This window comes from Typha angustifolia, chromosome 4 (assembly GCF_048772165.1).
Source record: "Typha angustifolia cultivar Huaian chromosome 4, ASM4877216v1, whole genome shotgun sequence".
Taxonomy (NCBI): Eukaryota; Viridiplantae; Streptophyta; class Magnoliopsida; order Poales; family Typhaceae; genus Typha; species Typha angustifolia.
The window spans coordinates 4,319,683-4,341,190 of record NC_133242.1 but is presented as its reverse complement, the minus strand read 5'-3'; the positions used below and the strand labels follow the sequence as shown (position 1 = coordinate 4,341,190).

Sequence of the window (21,508 nt, the reverse complement as noted above, 5' to 3'; positions counted from 1 at the left end):
TTTACCTCCAAAGGGTGAGAGAAGTGAGAATTACCGACTGACAAGATAAAAAAAATACTCTTCCACATAGCAATAAAAAAGGGATGGGAGCCAACAGGTGATTATAAATTTATTTATTCGGATCGATGACTTCTTTAATTGACAATGAAGGCATGTTATCTTTAATTGATTAACTAATTTTTACCAGCCAGTCTATGAAATAAATACAATACATAACATTTGTAGTATCATGAAGTCCCTGCAGAGGTATTTGGATATCAGAAAGTTGGAAGTCAAAATTCCATACTAGTACATTATCACCAAACAGATTTCATATTTTTGTGTTGTTCCAACAGCACAGTGGATGATAACATCTTTTCCTGGGAAAAAGGGAAAGAAATTTGTTAGAACATTTGATTCTCTTCATAAAACAAAACAAAAATGCAAAATGTCTGGCAGAAATAAACACCTTCGCTAACAGAAATTAACACCAAGAAGAGTACATATTAATGGCTGTTATTAAGGCATTTTAGCTGAATCCTCCATTTTTCTGATCTACTTGCTTGTAAAACGATAGCTTGCATCCGTGCACAGGGAGCTTGGCACCACCTCCATGCTGGCCTCTGGCACCATGCAGTTTGTTGTGATCCCTATCCCAATTAGTTTTCTCAATGGCACTGTCGTCTTTGATTCAACTGCTACCAATGAGCGCCGATCAATTTCAAAATTTATGCCCTCTATTACACAGCAAGACATTCGTTAAGGCTTTTTAAGTTTTCTTCTCTGCCGTCCGTGAAACAATATGAATTCATTCAGAAAGAAAGAAAATGGCATAATCAACAGACCAATTGATAGAGTAGCGAAAGAATAATATTAAAGAAATTCAGACAATGATACATAACATTAAACCTAGATAAGGGTCAAATTTACCTTCATAGTATGGCATTTCCTCCAACAGATAATATAGAGAAAGCATGGAATCAACCAAACAACAGAATTGCTAGAGGGAATTCATGGGATATTGTTCTTAATTGTGTTGGTTGCAGCATCAACATTTAATTCAACATTAGGACTCCAGTAAATGGTACGTTCTTTTTTCATTTGATGACTAGTTGTTTTATTGTGAACAAGATGATCATTGTCTTTAGCATGAGATGAAGTTCCGTCTTTCTCTAGTAACATTGTGTATCCTTACACTAATACAGAATAGTCCTGCAAAAACTACAGATGATATAACTTTATAAAGAAACATATTGTCGTTACTGTTCAACCAAGATGATGACAAGATTAATATGAAAGTTGTTCTCTTCTTAACCATTTCAACTACTGTATACCATATAATCTAACCTTAGTCTCTGTAAAGTTTAGATGGATGCCCATTAAGTGGTACATTATTTTAATCTGATTTTCTTGTTTTCTTTTGATTGAGTTGATAATTCTTTTATGGGATTTCTTAAGTGAACTACTTCACAGTAATCATACATATACTGTAAAAAAGATCTTGCAGAACCAAGGATGATATACTTTCAGAAGCATCTTGATAGACCGGAAAACTTACGATGGCCGCAGATCTGTCATTGCAGTTCACCAATATCTGCACGGTGGTCTCTTGACCTTCATTCAAGAAAGTAGGAAACGTAAAACAAGATATGATGACCTAAAGTATCACAATAACATATATGACACTTGAATAAAGATCTCAACAACAAGAATTATCTTCTGTATTCTTATAAATGTCTAACCTGAAAGTTGATTCTGACTGTTGTCCTAACCAAAACAACTTTGACTCATTCGGAGAGTAAAGTTGTTAATCACTATGTCCTTTACTTGTTTTTCTGTTTTCATACTCTGAATCCATAGGAAAATGGCCTCATAGTGCTCCATCACCTTTGTGAAGTTTCACCTGCACCAGGAACTCCGAGTAACCACGGTCAAATCAAATTCACCTGGACGATGAAGGAGATGATACAAATGTAATGCGTCCACAAATGAGGAACTGAGAAGAGTATAATTTTTCTAGAATTCAATGGAAGATTTATGGATTATTCTGGCCCTCCAGTCTACTAAATTAATTAAAGAAATTGAACCAATTACACAAGCTTAATCATCCCAAGGTTCTAAAGAGTACAGTTGCACATTTTTACTTTTAAAAAACTTATTAAATATATACAACAGAATTGCTAGTTTATTACCAGGTTTTCAGTTGGTTCTGTATTGCCAGCTCAATCCCCTGCCTCACCAATAATCTCCACATGAGCATATGCCCCCTTCAAAATGGTGAAACCGGTAGGCATCTCGTAGTATAATTGCCCGCCCAGTATCTTTTGAGACAAATTTCATCCAAGTGTGACAATCATTACATACACGGATATTCTTAATCACTCGAAGGGGAATCTCAGGCGACAAACTTATTAATCCAAAAGCAACAGCAAGCTTCTCGCTGTGAATGAGTGCAGTAGGGTCTTTCCGCTCTTGCTCTATGTCATGCAAGAGCTGATATCTATCTTGATTGTACCCCATTTCAACTAACCTCTTTTCTAAATCTTCCAAGAACTTGTATATTTTATCTGCTAATGGGTGCAACCGGTCACCAACAAAGAATGCATGTACCTTACTCTTTACCTCAATCCAGCTACGACCTGGTTCCTTTTTCACACCTCTATCTTTCATCATCTTCCTCACATGATCCCTGCAGTGCCATTTTCCAGTTACTGCATATACATTTGATAGCAGAACATATGTTGCTGAATCATCTGGCTCCAACTCCAGAAGATGCTGAGCTGCAAGCTTTCCAATTTCCATGTTCCTGTGCACTGTACAAGCACTAAGAAGGGTTCTCCAGACCATAGCATCTGGCTTTATAGGCATATCTTCTATGAACTTCCTTGCACGATCCAATTGTCCAGCTCGCCCAAGAATATCCACAATACAAGCATAATGATCAGGTCTTGGAATAATGCCATGTTCGCTGGTCATAGATCTGAAGTAATTAAGGCCATCTTCTACTAAACCCACATGACTACAAGCAGCTAAAACACCTATGAATGTAACATAATTTGGTTTCAGCCCCTCTTGTTTCATCTGATTAAACAGTCCGAGAGCTTCTACACCACGCCCATGTTGTGAATAACCTGTGATCATAGCATTCCAAGATACCTCATTCCGCTCGGACATCCCAAAGAATTCCATCTTAGCATCTTCAATGTTACCACACTTTGAATATAGGGAAACTAGAGCATTTCTGGCTTCAATCTCCGAGTCATAGCCAGTTTTAATTATCCTTGCATGTATCTGCTTTCCATGCTTTATGTCTGCCATGTTAGCTGAAGCACTAACTGCAGAACCATATGTGAATAAATTAGATTTAATACCTTCTTGATCCATCCGCACAAAGACTTTTAGGGCTTCCTCACAGAGCCCACTTTGTGCAAATCCAGATATCAATCCATTCCATGATATCTCATCTTTAAGCTCAACATTCTCGAATGCAGAATAAGCTTCCTCAGTCCTTCCACCTCTGGCATAGAGATTGATAAGTGCATTTCCAATTGAGATGTCTGTTGAATAGCCAGATACGCAAGCCTGAGCATGCATTTGCACTCCCTGCTTAATTGCCTTGATTCCAGCACATGCACTAATAGCACTTGCTAATCCTATATTGTCTGGCCGGATACCATTGAGTTGCATTTCTTCAAAAGTTAACAGGGCTTCTATACATAATTCATGCTGTGCATAGCCAGCAATCATGGCTGTCCATGATACCACATCTTTGTCTGTAAGCCTTTTCAGAATTTCCCTTGCTTTATTCAGCATCCCACATTTGGAATACATGTCTATCAGTACACTACTGATGTAAACGTTCAGCTCAAAGCCAGTCTTTATGGTCAATGCATGAATCTGCTCTCCAAGATCAAGTGCTCCGGAGTAAGTGCAAGTTCTTAGTATGCTTGGATATGTATATTGGTTAGGTCGCATACCCTCAACATGCATTTGGTAAAAGAGGTCAAAAGATCTTCTTAGATCACCCATCTGTCCAAAAGCAACAAGCATCACATTCCACAGTACTACATTCTCCCTGTCAGTCATATTGAATAACTCATGGGCAGTTTCGATGTCGGCACACTTTACATAGAGGTCAAGCAGAGAACCTTCAATCATATAATCAGAACAGAGTCCAGCTTTAAACACATGGGAGTGGAGCTGCTTTCCCTTTTGAATATCTCCAATTGAGGCACAAACTGTAAGAAGGCTTGCCATAGTCACAGCGTCAGGCTTGAAGCCTGTTAGTTGCATCTCCCTAAATACTCGTAGAGCACATTCACACTCTCCAAGCTGGGCATATCCTGAGATCAATGAATTAAAAGTTACTCCATCACGGCGAGGCATATCACTAAATATTTGTTCCGCTAATATCAAGCTTCCACACCGTGAATACAAAGTGACAAGAGCATTGCCCACAAAAGTTTCAGAGCAGAATCCCCGCCTAAAAGCTTGGGCATGAACCAGTTTTCCTTGGACAAAAAGCTCCGCTTTTGTGCAAGCACTGAGGACACCTGATAGAACATAAGGTGTAGGAATTACTCCAGATTGATGCATCAGGCAGTAAAGATTCAAAGCTTCCTCCCCCAGACCATTCTGAGAATAACCTGAAATCATGGCAACCCATGAGACATTGTCCTTCCAATAAACCTCATCAAATACCCACCTAGCTGAATTTATAAACCCATTTTTGGCATATAAATCAATTAATGGATTACAAACAAGATAATGGCCCCCCAGACCATGCCTGATTACCTTTGAATGAATCTCTAGGACAATATCCCAATACCTGTTATTTCCAGTGCATGCTCTCAGGGCACTGGCAAAGGCAACAGGACCAAGATTCATACATTCCATCGACATTCTTGCAAATAGAGCCAAAACTTTCACATTATCTTTCCTCTGAAGAAATCCTGAGATCATACTATTCCATGAAGCAACAGACCTCTGACACATATCATCAAACAACTTAGATGCATAAGCAGTTTTTCCAAGAACCATATAAACATCAACAAGCCTTTCACGTAACAAACTTTCTTTGTCAAGACCCGATCTCAAAATCCTCCCATGGATCCCCTTAGCACCTATGGATGAACCCGAAGTCAAACAGCCATTGAGGAGCAAAGTGAATGGTGTCGAAAAGGAGACACTTCTGCACGGACCCTCTTCAAGTGCACCTACAATTTCTCCATCTGAGGACTCATCAAGTGCCAGACAAATCGCAGAATGGTTATCCCGTGCAAAGCCAACTCCCGCAAACACCTGCAGTTCTTGAAGGACAGTGTCATAAACCAAGTTTGAATTCAATGAGAATAGAAGAGATACAAATAAAGGTGCGAGCTTTATAGTTTATACCCTTGAGAGACTCTTGTGGGGCCTCGAAGTCCTCCTGGTATGAAGAATTTGCAGGATGTGGGACCCAATAAAAGCCATGGGCATTGGTGGGAAGATCCCAAATGCATCGATGGTGATGGAGAGGGGCCTCAGGAGTGATGATACACCCTATTGGGAAGGAATGGACACGGCTTGAGAACATTATGCGAGACAAAGAGAGGGAGAAGAAGAAGTTGCCATGATCTCTCTAGTTCAATGCCTTGTAATTTTCTGAATCTTGGTCCATCACAAATTAAAAGGTGATTATAAGAATATATATGTAGTGAGACAAGTCCAACAAAAAAGAGGATCGAGAACAAATATTAAATAAATATATACCTTCAATTTAACTGAAAACCTAAGCTTCTCAATAATGTGAGCATACGGAAGCAAAAAGCACTATATTAGAGCATACTGAAGCAAAAAGCACTATATTTGTTGTCTTATTAAATGACAATATCCAAACTGGAAAAGTCCATTAACTGAAAGTGTTTTTCCATATTCTTAAAAATTTAAGGGGAACATAAATTTTACCAGGTAGCTCTAATCATATGTGAAACCATTAGTTTTCTGTCAAAACTAATGGTTAAGACAATTTTCTATTAAAACTATTAAATATTTGACCATGCGCTTTATAGTTTCTCATTTTAGAATATTTGTAATGTTTAAAATTTAATAGTGAGAAAGATTGAGATTAGAGAAGTATAAGACAAAATACTTTTCACAAAAAAAATTAAAATTAGTTGATGTAAAATAAAAGGGACATATTGGTTTTTTATATTAAAATTAACATTTGTAAGACAATTGCATATAAATTAGAACTACAAGAGGGTTAAGTGACACAAACAAAAACAGTGTTTTAAAAAGCGTTCATGGCGGCCACCCCCCAAATAGCTCAAGCGGCCTCCAATTGGCGGCGAGGCCGCTTTGGTGTTCTTGGTGGACCGCCAAGGCAAGTAGCAAGCCAAACGGTCCACTAAATTGTTTTGCGGGAGAGCCCGCAATTGCGATGGATTCGAAATTTGGATATCGGGTCGGTTCTTTAGAATCTGCCAACCCGTTAACCATTAAAAAAAACTAACCCAATCGTTTTCACTCTCCTTACTTTCGATCTAAGCCCAAATTCCGATTTTGCCTCCCTCCCTCCAGCTCCATCAACCTCCCTCTATTGTCTCCGGCCTCCCTCTCGCGATCTCTCCGAGCGACAGCGAGAAATCGGCACTGGCAAGCAAGCACATCTTTCTCCCTTTCACTAGCAAGCGAGCAAACTGAGGTACCCCTCTTTTCTTCTTCTCTTTCTTCCCTTTCACTCTCGGTGGCCGCCAAGAGTGAATGGCCACTAAGGTTTTTTTCCTTCTTCCCTTTCTCCTTCTCTTTCTCCCTTTCGTTGCCGGCTTTCTTCGCTTTCAATTTTCTTCATTGCTATAGTAATTAACACTTGATTACTGTAGCAGCGAAAGGGTTTGCTAATTGTTGTGACTCCTGATTAGGTGTTTTCTTTAATTTTTTTCACAATTTCACACTTTCACTAATTCACTACGACTCCTGATTCGGTGATTCCTTACTCCTTACTCTTTAGTGATAGTTGATTAATGAATAATGATTATTGAGCTAATTAATGAATAATGATTCCTTACTCCTCAGTGATAGTTGATTAAGGAGTAATGTTATTTGATATTGTGGCATAGTGCATCATTACAAATTATATATGTATATATATATAGTATTAAAATTATAAATATATTATATTTTTTAATTTTTTTAATATAAAAATACTAGACCGCCTTGTCACCTACCTCCCGCCTTGGCACTAGGCGGTAAGGTGACCACTCACTATCCGCGGCCGCCTTTTAAAACATTGAACAAAAATTTAGGGAGGTACTCTAAATTTTAGTCTGACCACATTGTAATTTCTCCAAAAATTAATTATGAACCATCATCAAATACCTTCCTTGTTGCAAGTTTTGATTGTTGCTCACTCTTTGCTCCAGTACAAACCTGACAATATGGAACATATGGTATGAATATTTGCCATCATAGTTTGATTTAATCTCACAATCAAAATCATAAGAGAAGTAACTACAAAAGATATCCTCAGCCGGCAAAAAGAACATATGCATTGAGTTTCCATATTCTGTTAAATGAATGCATGAAGTTCCTTCAATTAACAAGTCATGATTCTAAATTACATTTACTGGAGATTAAATTGTTCCCCTAACCAATATGTGTTACAATCCGACCACATAGGTTAAGTCGAGTCAAATCGAGTCGAGTCAAATTAGTTAGTTAGCTTTATCTTATTATTTTAAATTTCAAATAAATTAAATAATCTGCATGTGAATTTGATATGCTAGAACTCTGCTCTTATAAATAGTAGTTATGTGTCGATTAGGGGAGTCGTGAAATAAGATTAAATTAAGTTATTTTATTATCTGGTCTTTATCTTTTACCGTAGTCATTAGATCGTTTTTATTTTTCTAGGAGTAGATCATAGCCGTAGAAGCATTCTGATCTTCTAAATCCTAATCATCTTCCTCCACCAGCAGCCACCCTACTTTACGGCATTACACCACCACCCGTGGCCATCCGCCGCCCTTTGACGATCGCCACAACGTTGGTTAATTACAGTTCTACTCTATTTAACCTTGCTCCACTATATTAATAATATTTTTTCATCCAGATGTCAGATTCTCATGAAACCTTATCCATTAGAACCCTAACTTCTGAGGCTACCTTATTTTCTCAATTTTCTTACGTCCAGATTGTTCCAGATCTGGTTCGTAACAATATGGTACACAATGTATGCTAGAAAAGAAACAATAATCCAGAGTCACAGACTATAATAAAGCTAAGCCACTACTTTCGCAAGCTAACCGCTCACCCTACGAGTTCTTGTTCTCAACACTTCAATGGTGAAAGAGGACAATAAATCTTTGAAACCAAACTATATAAACAGTTGTATGGAAGACTTGGATCAGAGAAAAAAATTTAGAATTGCAAATGGATATAAAGAACAGTAATCAAACAAAAAAATTCAGCATCTTAGGTTGTTCTAAAAGGAATGAGAGATTTATGTTTCTTCTTCTTCTTCTTCTTTTCTTTTGAATAGAATGAGGAACTGCTTTGATCCTCGGATTAGTTCTTAACAAAGCAGGCTAGACTATTAATAGACAGTTTTGGATAGAATACTGCAGCTCAGAATTTCTAGCGGTCTTTAAGGAATTACAAGGTTAGATATCATCTTTCCCTTCCTCTGGATACACTTGCTAGAAAAAGGCTCTCGGTTGGGAATATCAAACAATTTTAACAGATTTGTATTAACATATCCTCCATTTCATAATTATGTGCCGGTAACTTTTACTATTTGAATAAAAAATATTCTCAAACTAAGACAGTCTCTAAAGATACTTTTGTAACAAAAGAAAAGAGTAACGTTACAACATAAATCCACATAAAATGTCCATCTATGATGCAATCTATTGAAACAATGAGATCAGTTCATAGTGGCGAACAACTAGCTAATAGTATGAATCTCAAACCAATAAGAAACATCCCTAAATATAAAATCTCAGTAGCATACATATCAACTTACCATTTTACCTGATGCAAATATTTAATGCTGTTGTTCTTGGTTCTTTTATCCTCATGACAACTGCAGAAAAACGCTGTTCAAGGAGACTGGAGAAGGAACGGCCAATAGGAAATCAATTGCATTCATTCAAACAAATAGATTTTTTTAAGTCGGAAATAGATTATCGTTTTTGGTTCTCTCGGCTGGCCGCCGTATCAGCTGTTTCGGTACCGGCCTACCTTTTAATTATATAAAATTTTAAAAATTGTTATAAAATGCGGGAAAAACCTAGAAAATTCCAAAAAAAAGGACAGAAAATAATAAGAAAAATCACCCATACCCCCTATATCCCTCTAGTCTCTCCCTCTCGGCTACTGTAGCAGCAAAGACAGGGCTGCTACAGCAGCAAGGAGAAATGGGGAGTGGGAGGGAGATGAAAACAGCGAAGAGAGAGAGAGACACCTCATCTAGCCGGAGAACTCGCCGGAATATTAGTTGCCGTCACTGGCCGTTCCTCGTCGTCGTCGGATGATGCACCGAGAGAGACGGGAGGAGGGTTTTTAACTCTCGAGCGAGAGAGAAGAGAGGAACTTATACTTATCAATTGGGTTCCGGATCCGGTTCGGATCCGACCCATTAATGCGAACTCCTTTCCGGCGGATCCGAAAGTTTCCATTCTGTACTCTTAGGCACGGATGGCGACCAATCTCACCAAAAAAATAAATAGAATTTAATTTATTTTTTGTTTAATTAAGAATGCATTAAAAGGAGGGCAAAAAAAAAAATTACAGTGATGACTCACACGTATAAAGTGCCAGCAGCATCAGAACACAAAATAAAGATTAACTCAGACTTCCCAAACAAAAGAGGAATAACTTTTTCTAGCATAATTAACCTGTTAGTTGGTGACATAATTTACTTCGCTTCTCTAAAAACATGGGTTAATGCCATTTTGTTAAAGGTGCCGAGAAAATGAAGACATTCTTTAGATTACAAATTGTCGCGAGTCAGATTCCACCGCGAGCTTCTAAATAGTCAAGTCCTTAGCTAAATTGTACCATCTTTTATTTTAATTTCTTCGTGGCACTGTCTAATTAGTCAATTGTTAGACTTGTGTTAAGCGGTTGCCGCCCTATTCTCCCTCGTCAATCTGTAATCAATTTATTGATGCTTGAATTTGTGAACTGCTTATGGTTCTTCTAGTTTTTCCTTACCAAAATTAAAGATGAACTGCTGCAGAATAGTAATTTACTGGTCTCCCTACAGAGCAGATATGCTTGTTAATTAATTTTCTGCAGCATTGCAGTTCTTATGGATTCTTTCAACAGTGGAACTTAGCTAGCTTCTGAAAAAACTAAAATTTCATTCTTGGGTTTTAGAAACAATAATCTCCTTTTTCACTTTTTACAAGTATAGGAAAGCAGGGATGACAATTTGATCTTGTGAAGAAACCACAACATTCTCATAATTTTAATTTTGAGGAGTTCCTTGGTAAAATGGCAATCTGATTATATCTGAAAAAAAAATAATAATAATCCTGCTTACAGCTACATACTCAAAACACCCTTCTTGACCTTGCTCTCTAATTAATGATTTTTATACCAAAGCATGTCTCTGTGGACAATCTACCAGAGCTTCAAATCTGAATGAACATATGCTGCATCAGACAAAAACGGAACATCTGGATATATGCCAGCAAGTGCACACCGCATACACTCGACCACTGTATACATCTGCGAAAATGCAACTGCGGTCCACAAATGTACCATCAGTTTGCCCTGGTATGCAGTATTTGGCATCCAATTGCATATAGTTGCCATGATTTGAAGACCTGTATCTAGAAGCATTGCCATCGTGACATGAAATCGCAAGAAATGTGGCCATTCCTTCCTCCTGATCACCAAAAAGTAGATGCCCATAAATGCCAAAATAGTAACCCAGCTGGGCAATAACGCTATTGTGTCGAGGAAGGGGTTCGCCAAGAACTCAAAATCTTCCAAAACAGGATGCAGTTGAAAAACTGCATCAGCATATGACCATGTATTGTGAAGCGGCATAAGATAGGGGACACAGGCTAGGCTCCTCCACCACCATTTAGGTTTAGTGGTCAGCTCAGGGTAGCTGAAGACACTCTTCGATGCTCTGGGAACAACCGAATTTTTCGATTGTAGCTTGCTTTGTCTTTGCAATGGAGGGAGCATATATATGGAATTTTCTTGAAAGGAGGTAGGTACTGCAGAATGACGCAAACGATACCGTCCTGACACATAAGGTTGACAAAACTTAGAAATCATATTATATTTATCATGTGGCATGATAGTATACATTGGCAAATCATATAAAATAATAAAAATCAATAAGCAAAACATTTTAGCAAACTTGTTATGCTAGTGTCAAAATGGACCATTATATCCTATTTTTGGATCACAAAGACACAGCATTCATTCAAAAAAAATTTCTTATCCAAAGGCAAAATGTTATATTTGTCAAACCCCTGTATAGTAATCATAAAGGCATCCCTCTATTGAATGTATCTTCCCTTAAATTCATTCTGAAAGGTCTGGAAGATCGGAACTTCTTTTGTAGCTCCATTCTAGGGATGGACAAAGTTAAATGTATACTAAATTTTTTAAAGTTTTGAATCTGTTTCGATTTTAACTTTTAACACCTAAAAAATAAATATTTTAGGGCTAAATTAGAATGATTTTAACCTACTGAAGTCCAAAATAAATGTCAGTAGTAATTTCACCCTTAACCTATGAGTTTTGGCTTTAAAGTTTCTTGGATGAAACTTCAAACCACGAATTACTGAGAACTTGTCGCCTAAAATTTATAGATTTTTAGAAAAAAGTAACCAACATTATTGTCCGATGATTAGTAAAGTAGGTGACTAAGAATGTGAATCAAAAGATTAGCAGATTGAATGTGTTCCGAGGACCCATGAACATATTAAGACCAAGAAGGAGGCAAAATTCACGTGCAAATATAAAAATCAAATTGTCATTTTACCGACGAATTCCTCAAATTCAATTTTTTAGAGAAACACATACTGCAGCTTAGAAGATCAAATTGTCATTTTGGTTTTCCTAATTTAGTAGTGAAAAGTGAAAAGTGAAAACACATGATGACAGATGATTTTATTGTTTCTAAAACACAACTATGGAAAAAGAGAATTCATAAGCTATGCTCCTACCACTGAAAAAAAATCATACAAAATTAGAAACTAAAAAAAAATTGCAGAATATTAAGTTAATACATAACAACATTCAAATGGGTTGCAAATTGGCATACCTTTTATAGATAATATTTTCTTATCTTGGTAAGGAAAAACCAAATTTCTAAAATGCGGAGATGCTGCTGAAGCATGGACTGAGGAGACATATACTGAACGAGGATCATGCTTTAAAGTATAAGGCACGAGTTTCAATCCAGGGCTTCCCATGGCCATGTATTCATTCAGAACCATTTTTTTCCAAGCACCTAGTAAAAGTGTAAACATGAAATGTAAAAGATTAGGCAAGAACTCCCTACAACATCATGATAAATCACATCAAATGAAACAAAAAAATGAAGAATGTTTATATTCTCATTTAGATCATATAAGCCCAATCTCTACATTAAATCGTTCCTTATTTTACCTTAATTTCTATTGATTTCTCATGTCATTGTTCAATTCAGTACTAGAGCATATCTAAAAAATAGTTAAGGTCATATTAACCATTTTGCCTAGTCTTCTCCTGTTTTCAAAATTTTCCCAATAATATCCCATTTCCTAGGTCTGCTTTATCCGTTCCACCGCACATCACGCGGACGTGCTCAGAAAATGTTAACTACCAAGTTTGCATTGGTATTCACCAATTCACAACATACTATAAGAAAAATTACAAGCTTACTTGTGCTAGATCGTAATATTAGAATAATCCAAAGAAGAATATATGTATATAACTAAGTCCAGAATGCACCATCAAGCATAGTATGTTACCAGTGTAATCGCGAGATGTAATAATTACGGAATCAAAACACTACCCTAAAATGATCTTTTGGTAAAGTGCTACGGGTTGTCGATTACTTTATCCCGAGCTCTCTCTGATCCACTTTCATAAGAAGGTAATTCCAAATCCCTAACTACTCATCAGGAAATTAGACACCACAAACATCTAATTCACAACTCTTTACACAGGGAAATATCATTAAAACATAGAGTCTCAAATCTATAGATTAGAAGCATCAGGGATCAACAAGAGTCAGCAATCCGAACCAATGATTCCGCAATCATAAACGAGGACTCGCATAGGGATTACCTGAACGGTCTGAAGGAGGCAAATCAACGAACAGGTGACGACCAAGCTCGTCAGCGATTGAGAGTCGGTGAGAGACAAACGTAGGTTCGGGGCGGTGCACTTTAAAAAATAGCCTCTATATGCTCGCTTTACTTAATTGGGTTTACGGTTCGGATCAGATCCGGTCGACCAGTGACCGGAACCCACATAACAGATCCGATAACCCGGAGGTAATTTTGCCATCTAAATCTAATACTTTGATTTAGATGTTAGATGTCTAATATCCATGCGACTGCTATTGATGAAAGGGAGGATAGTTCAGAAGCATCCTAGGCGGAGTTCAATTGACATTTAACTGATTTTGTGGTCTGTTTATTGGTTTACCAGTCCGACCACTTGATTTGATCCTGTTATGATAACTATAACTATGATTGCTGGGCGAGCTATTTAAATACCAACGAGGGGTGTTTATGTCTTGGGTGCATCAATTTGAATTTAAAATTAATTTCGAGCCTAAATTCAGGATAAAGCTTGAATTTACTTGATTTCAATTCGACCAAATTTTAAGCCAAGATTGAGCCTAAATGAGCTTATTAATTATACTGCATATTCAAGCCTATTCATTTTCCGGATCAAGCTTGAGTCAGGCTTGATTTGAATCTAGATTGATCTAGACTTGATTCAACAATCTGTATGCAAATAATTTGAACTACAATAATATAGAATTACAAAATCCTAAATTAATAGGTAATAATAATAATAATAATAATAATAATTAAATGTACCCCTAGACTGATATTTCCTCCTATTGCAGTAGTTCTAGAGTAATCAATATTATGAGTCTTTAAATCTTGATCTAAAGTTCAAACTAATTAATGTATAATATTTTATAATTGTTAAGTATTATTATATTATTTTTTAGTCTTATTAAGTCAAGTTTGATGGATCCTTTAGAAAGCCCTACTTACAGTTTGCTTTCTTGCATTCATTGGTTAAAGTCGTATCCATTTAAGGATGAAACATTAACTACTTCCACTCTCAATTTAAATTTTTATTTCAGTAATATAAAATACTAACACAGCCACTGTTTTATGTACATCTGATTCACCCAAGAACAATTTCTATACTTACAGCCCTTCACTCAAAATATCTGCATTCCTTATAGAGAAGGGGGAATGTATCTTGCACACACTTTTGTACAATGTCTGATAAATGAAAACTGCTGTTACAAATACAACATCATGAGGGCAGTGTTACATACATTCAAAGTTCTGTAATATGTTCTAAGCCACAAATTCTGAGGAAGTTCTTTGTATCTTGTCCGCATGAGCCAGAGGCACGTACACCACATCCGTCAGCGAACTGTGGGTTCTGCCGTAGAAGATATATACAAAAACGCCAATCACCAGCCATACTGAAACACGGATCCATGTTCCTGTGCTGCAGCATACAGAATGAAATATGTCTTCTGTAAGTTAATCTCAATGCTACAATGAGAAGCCAATCTGAGTAGTGCTTAAAGTATGCAACTCATTATAGATTCCCATCCAGATCAAGTAACACTTTATCTGGTGTATTTTCGTGTAATTATCCTTCAATTACATAACTAAATTAGATGGCCTCAGAATGGCAGGCCAAGATAGTGCTTGAATTGAAAGTAGGCTCCAATGAGTGAAATGTTGTTTGCTGCTCAAGCACAGATAAGACTAATGGACTCAAATCTGAAATCTAGCTCAAATCAAGCTGGGAATTATTAGTTCATATTTGGCTCCATCTGTTTTCAAGTTAGTCATGTTTGGCATGAACAGCAAAGAGAAATGTCGAGCTGATTTAGCCTGCTGGTTTATGCCTTCCATAGAAGCTCGCATTTGACTTATTTCTTAAATATTGAGTACAATAGATGCACATATATCATCCTTATTACAGTCAAAAGCTTTGGCTTCCATCTAGTAGATTGCAATCTTACAGCTATAATGCTCACTATTAATTAAGCATTCATTTTTAGATTAAAGATCTAAGTCTAACCACTGAAATAGAACATGATATAAAGGTGGATTGTAAGTATAATAATATATAATGTTCTGATATTAATTGAACTATATGATGAATGAGGCTTTACTCTTGTTGCCTTTTCCATTTCAAGTTCAAAATAAAACTCTGTTTAGCTCGTTTTTCTTTTCAATTACCAAGTAGATCATGAAAAAGATTTCGAGCAGAAAACAAGTTATTCTGACCGGGCTAGATTGATAACCCTATTTGGACAAAAAGTTAATAAAGGAAAGAAGAGAAAACAACAGAAGAGGGTTCAAAACTTCAAATGTTCAATCACTCACCCAAGATTAACCAGTAAGTATGTGTTTATGAGGATGGACATGATCGGCAGAAAAGGAATGAAGGGGCATATGAATCCTGGAGAAAGAAACAAGTCAACGTCAGCTTTACCAGCACTATTTAAGTATTTATCATAAATGGGTTGAAATAGCAAGATGTAGATGTCTACCTCCGGAATAACCAAAACTATGCCTGCCATTATCTTGATCAATCCAGGAGAGTACACCTAGACCAGCCAGAAGGAGCAAACCACCAATGAAGCATGCCAAATAACTAATATAACTGTCACAAGAAATATAAACCAAGAGGATTAATCTTTTGTACTGGAGTAAACCCATAACATAAAATTAAAGCATGCAAACGCAACCGCTGTTGTCACTGATACAGCTAAGTAATGCATAACTCAACATAGTATCTTCTGCAGAAAATGAAGCTCAACCTTGGAAGACTACCAGCACTCACATTGCACGAGTATTTGGTAGGATAATTAGATAATGAAATCTTTACTACCAATAATTCTTACGGCAACAAACACCATTCACCAAAATTAAGCAAGTAGGCATGCTTTATAAAGATTTCTACCTGTAGGAGAGAGGAGAAATTTATGTACTTCAGGAGCATTCAGCAGTCACAGATGCCTCACATCCAAAACTAGCATGTGTTTTTCAATTGTTTTATCTCTCTATCTTCCTTTCTTATACTTTAACAGAACAAATGTCTAGGGATCAATACACGATACCTTACCACCGAAAGAAAATGATAAGTAGTTCAAAGTAGCACCACTTATTTGTTTCAGTTTTATCTCAAAAAGCTGGAGACTAGGACAATCAATTTACACTTTACAGAACCAACAGAACAGTTCCGATGTTTAATTGTAGTCTGTTTCCCTTATTACTCATTTCAGCTTCATTATAAACTGATGAATTAATCAGGAGACTGCTTAACCCATCCAAAGATTGTTCATAATTACTCGCAATACAAATACCTGGGAGTCAATAACAAACTATGATAAGCAGTTGACAACAGGACTTACGCAGCGAGAAATGTTGCTGAGGCTGAGAAAGTGAGGATTACAACTCCTATGCAGACAGATGCTATGCTCAATGCAGCTCTCTTTCTGCGTACTTGTTCATCTAACTTGTCTGCAACATGCATAAGGAAGTTACTTCCAGAGCATGAGACTATAAATAAAAGTAGACAGGTGTTATTTCTTCGGTCAAATGGAATATTCCAGATATCAGCAAAGAATGCGAATACCAACGTCTAAAAGGAATAGATCTGATAACTGTCTTGTCATTACCTTGGTTTAATTCCTTCATGATGAGAGGATACTCAGCTGATACTTCTACACCTTTTGCTCGAGATATGCCACCTTGAGGCTTTTGACTATCAGTCTCCACTCCAGCAATATCTTTTGTCTTTATCTCTTGAGAATCATAATGAAGTGATATTGAGTCAATTGATTCTTGCAGTGATGATGGGAGAGGCACCTCATCTGGAGGAACATATCTCAGAATCAATATTGATATTGCTACAATGGTGAATGCAAGAAGTGTGCCAACACTGACCTGCACAAGAAAGAAGATCATATCAGTTAGGATTCAAAATCCATTTTCAATATTCATGCTTAAAGTAACAAAATTCTGGCAAACGTATTTCTCTATCTAATTGTCATTTGAATTTTATAAGTTCAAGAATATTTCCATAACAAGACCCTTATACAAATGCAATAAAATGATATCTTATGAGGATGTCTTACCATCCCTGCCAACTGTGAAACATCCATAAAGAAAGCTAGGGAAGCTGCACAGATACCAGTCAAAATTGTGCTCTTGACAGGAACTTGAGTTTGTTTGTTAACATCTGAGAAGAAAGGTGGCAACAGTCCATCTCTAGCCATTGACATCAGTATTCTAGGCTGAGGAAAGAAAGAAAGGAATCAACATCTCTCAGCAGAATGTTTTAGCTAATTTTATTGATTTACGAAAAAATATTCAACATCTCAGTGGTCTTTGATCTTCTCTGATAGGCCGTTGATTGTGGCAATGAAGACATGACAACATGTCTAGAAACCTGGGCATCACAACTGAAACATCACATATAGTAGCTTTTCTGACTTGGTGATGGTTTGCTAATCTGTTTTAAACTTTTAATCATACGGAAGTTACACCAACTTTGCTTGAATTCTCAAATTTTATTTTCCATTGAAGTTTCAGATAATTTAATGATTCACAAACTATGAATTCATTAGAATCTAAAAAGTAGAGATGTTGCAAGAGGATGAACCAGACCAGCTAAATGATTTATCATATACCTGTGGGAGAATTGAGCCCATCAAAGTAGAGCAAAGAGCAAGAACAGCACCAGTTGTGACAATGTACCTAAAATTAAATGACGAGTGAGAAGTTCAATAAGAACTGTATTTACGCTAAGTCTACTGCAGTGCAAACTATTAAGGTATAAGAAATTGTCACTTACATAGCCCAATGCATCCCATGTCTCGCAAAGGCAGATGAAATAGGGGTGTCTGGGTCAATTGCAAAGTATGGTACTATGCCAACAATAACAATAGAAACCATCATATACAAGAAGCAACATATAGACAGCGCTGTTCCTATACCCCATGGCAAATCTCGTTGAGGATTTTTCACCTGCAGGAAAATTACAGGCAAAGAAGAACTAAAAAGTCAAGAACTTTTCACCATATCAGCTATAACAGCGAAAAGTAGTTAATTGTAGCTCTTGCAAATTGTAGTTATGATTTATGAATACAATCATGAACATCATATGAGTATGTGCAAGTAGGAGCTAAAGAAGTGACTCCCTACCTCCTCAGCAGTACTAGCAACTGAATCAAATCCAATGTATGCAAAGAAAACAGTTGCCGATCCAGCAAGCATTCCATTCACTCCATAAGGGAAATATCTGAAAATTGGATAACCAAATGAGCTGGTAAACAGACTGAGAGTACCACTACAGATTTTGAGGTCATTACCCGCTAGAAACTGAATAGCCAACCCATCCAGTATGAAATCCAATGTAACCACCAGCAATAATCACAAATAACATGACACATACATTTGCAGCTGTGACAACTGCTTGGACAGATGAACTCTGCAGAAAGGATCACTTTGAAGTAATGTCTCTAACGTCATAAAACATGAGAATAGCACATAAAGATTGATAGTAAAGTAACCTCCTTTATTCCCATGCACAGAAGCCCAGTTACAGTTAAAGCAAGAATTGCAGCACAAGGATCAACAACAATATCAAGCCCTGGGATGTGAGCACGTGCTAGGAAAAAAGGCAGACTATCTTGTCCTCCAAAAAACAAGGCCTGAAAATATACCGATAGATTGTTAAGGTAGGAGATCACAATTTAAGAACTGTTTAGGCAAGCGAGAAGTGGTTGCCAATGTGGGCCTTTCACAAACTTTGAGTTTGATATTACACCTTTCTCCTCAACAAATTGAATGCTAAAACATCCATGTAAAGCAATTCAAAAGGGAGTTTATAAAGAATTATCCGTGTAAAGCAAGAAAACAGAAGCCACAAATAATGACAACTAACAAAGACTAGAAAGTGATAAACTCAAAAGTAATCAACATGAATTCTACTAACTCAATGAGAAATTTAATAGACATTCAAATCTGCATCATCCTAAACTGTCACATGAAAAATAGGTCAACTATGAAGTGACAGTATAATATAGGAATTCTTCAAGAGGGTCCTAAAATAAAGCACCTCCAAAAGTATAAAAAGATGATTAGTATTTAGCATGTACTCGCATCTAGTTGAAATTTTGGAATCTCAGTCTTTGATCTTGTAGAGAAAATTAACTTACAAAGGTTATCTTCAAGGTGCGAAAAAGGCAAAAACAATAAAACTCCACTTACCAAGTTTGGGGATATGCCGCGAGCAACAGCTGATCCACCAACTGTATACTCCAGTATTAGAGCCCAACCAATCAACCAAGCGACACTGCAAAGATGAAAATACAAAATCACTACTAGAGTAACAACATTATATCTGATAACCCGATCTTAGGTTACTATATTCATTCCTTACAAACTTCCAAGTCAAAGACATTCTGTTCTTTAGACAAAGAAAATCATTAACAAGTCTACTGATGAAATTTAAAACTTTAAACATGACCTGCAACAGAGAGCGAAAAGAGAGAAGTTTGTATAATCAAATTAACCAATTACCCTTCTCCTACACAAATGTAAGAATAATGGTAGGCACTTCCAGCAGAAGGGCAACGACTTGCAAGCTCAGCATAACAAAAAGCTGAAAGAGCAGCTGCTATTCCAGCTATCAGAAAGGAAATGGTCAGAGCTGGTCCAGCATGCTCTCGTGCAACTGTACCTACAAGAACATAGACTCCAGCACCTATGGTTGAACCAACACCTGAAAAACTAGATGACATTTGTGAATATATATAAACAAATAAACTTCCATATGATATCAAGGAAGTGAAGAACAGAAAAGAAACTGAGCTGGTAAAAACGGGAATTTCTGTAGAACAGTTTGGCAAATTCTGCTAAGGTTAAAAAGCATTGAAAGTAGAGAAATGCAGAGCAAAGCAACAGGAAACATCCAAGTGTTCCAAGCAGAAATATCCGGTGCATATGTAAGTCAACAAGAGTGACGTGCGTTGTTTAAGCAACTAAAAGTAATCAAAATGCAACCATATTCCTGAGAACCTGGACAATAATTACTAGAATATTACTGGCCTTATGAATTTCGATCTTTAAAGTTGTTAAGGTTGATGCAACATATCCAAATTAAAAAGAAAAATTCCAATACTATGACCATCCTCACATGTCCCATCAGGGAAATAGCATGTCCTTACATGAAAGAAGGACGACAGATTTGAACTTTCTCCCTGATATAGAAACACCCTTTCATCTCAAGCTGAGTTAGACCAAGCCATTCTTTTAAAACAGGCACATCCTGGTAATCATTGAATGCGTCAAAGATCAAGATTGCAGCAGATTTTGTCCATGTGGTTTGTTGCTTCATGAGTATTACTTATCCTATCTTTGTACATCCCCATTCATCTTTGGTTCCTTTATCTTTGTTAGCCAACTTATTACATGCTCTTTTTCTGTTACTTTATTATTGATCACAATCAACTAAACCTTCTAGATATATAGGAGCTCCTTCTAAATAGCAAATTGTGCATTTAAGATTCGTGAAAGAAAAGGATAAGGAGAACATGAACACGAATGACCAATTTGAAACATAACCTAAATCCATTATGAAATAAATTCCAAGATTTTGCAAAACTAAAGAGGATAATTATATTTATAACCATGCGGCATATTAAGTTCCTTCATTGGCCTAAACAACAGGTCAAACAAACTAAGTTCCTTTTTTTCAACAACATCCAAAATGGTCCGCCACTCCAACTACCAAATCTGCCATAAAGGTCCCAGCTTTTCCCCTAATCCAACTACCCCGGATCAAATTAAGTACTCTTTTTCACATATAACGATTTCTCCAGGAGAGAGATGAGATATCACAGAAACAAAAGAAGAAAAAAAAAAACTAATCAAAAAGGAAAAAAAAAGAATACGTGAAAGGAATAATCAGTACCGATCGCGATCAACTGAGGGATGGACAAAATCTTATTGAGCTGCTGGTGCCTTTCCCCTGCCTTAACCCGATCCGAGTCCACCTGCTTCCTCCTCACCAAGCATCGCATCCCCCATCCCCGACCACCTCCGCCTCCCCTCTCCTGGCTACTAGTCCCCTCCTCCAATCCCATCGACCGACCCCGCACGGATCCCAAAGCACATCAACCAAGCAGAGAGAGAAGAGAGAGAAAAGAGCAGTCTCTTCTCTCTTCCTCCAAGAAGGGAGATGTGGATGGATTTAGAGACAAACAAAGAGAAGTAGAGAAGGATCGAAGAGTACGGTTGCTGCCCGA

At 37.0% G+C, this 21,508-nt stretch overlaps 3 protein-coding genes across 20 annotated transcripts; all 3 read right to left on the bottom strand.

Moving 5' to 3' along the window:
* Window positions 1-94: 94 nt before the first annotated feature.
* On the bottom strand, window positions 95-9,517 carry LOC140758814 (pentatricopeptide repeat-containing protein At4g13650). 17 transcript variants are annotated; one of them, XM_073095124.1, is made up of 9 exons: window positions 9,425-9,517; window positions 8,984-9,043; window positions 7,339-7,389; window positions 5,374-5,520; window positions 2,172-5,280; window positions 1,722-1,882; window positions 1,538-1,593; window positions 449-716; window positions 95-359 (listed from the first exon to the last, which is right to left on the bottom strand). In XM_073095124.1, exons 2-5 carry the CDS (start codon window positions 8,984-8,986, stop codon window positions 2,215-2,217), a joined length of 3,267 nt encoding a protein of 1,088 aa, XP_072951225.1. In that variant the 5' UTR covers window positions 8,987-9,043; window positions 9,425-9,517; the 3' UTR covers window positions 95-359; window positions 449-716; window positions 1,538-1,593; window positions 1,722-1,882; window positions 2,172-2,214. The 17 variants fall into 17 exon arrangements, with proteins under 17 accessions (XP_072951225.1, XP_072951226.1, XP_072951229.1 ...); XM_073095125.1 differs by having other exon boundaries at window positions 96-359; window positions 1,722-1,925; window positions 5,374-5,628; XM_073095128.1 differs by having other exon boundaries at window positions 96-359; window positions 1,722-1,925; window positions 5,374-5,622.
* An 874-nt stretch (window positions 9,518-10,391) lies between these two features.
* Window positions 10,392-13,374, bottom strand: LOC140759189 (protein TIC 20-I, chloroplastic-like). The gene is made up of 3 exons (XM_073095681.1): window positions 13,264-13,374; window positions 12,254-12,442; window positions 10,392-11,222 (listed from the first exon to the last, which is right to left on the bottom strand). The coding sequence occupies exons 2-3, from the start codon at window positions 12,426-12,428 to the stop codon at window positions 10,588-10,590; spliced, it is 810 nt and encodes a 269-aa protein (XP_072951782.1). The 5' UTR covers window positions 12,429-12,442; window positions 13,264-13,374; the 3' UTR covers window positions 10,392-10,587.
* Window positions 13,375-14,272: 898 nt separating this feature from the next.
* On the bottom strand, window positions 14,273-21,508 carry LOC140759322 (cationic amino acid transporter 2, vacuolar-like). Of its 2 annotated transcripts, none has more exons than XM_073095853.1 (14): window positions 21,175-21,508; window positions 19,782-19,983; window positions 19,470-19,554; window positions 18,770-18,910; window positions 18,569-18,687; window positions 18,402-18,498; window positions 18,052-18,224; window positions 17,888-17,954; window positions 17,333-17,491; window positions 16,874-17,141; window positions 16,607-16,754; window positions 15,743-15,855; window positions 15,576-15,651; window positions 14,273-14,682 (listed from the first exon to the last, which is right to left on the bottom strand). In XM_073095853.1, the coding sequence occupies exons 1-14, from the start codon at window positions 21,344-21,346 to the stop codon at window positions 14,526-14,528; spliced, it is 1,977 nt and encodes a 658-aa protein (XP_072951954.1). In that variant the 5' UTR covers window positions 21,347-21,508; the 3' UTR covers window positions 14,273-14,525. The 2 variants fall into 2 exon arrangements, with proteins under 2 accessions (XP_072951954.1, XP_072951955.1); XM_073095854.1 differs by having other exon boundaries at window positions 16,607-16,715; window positions 21,175-21,507.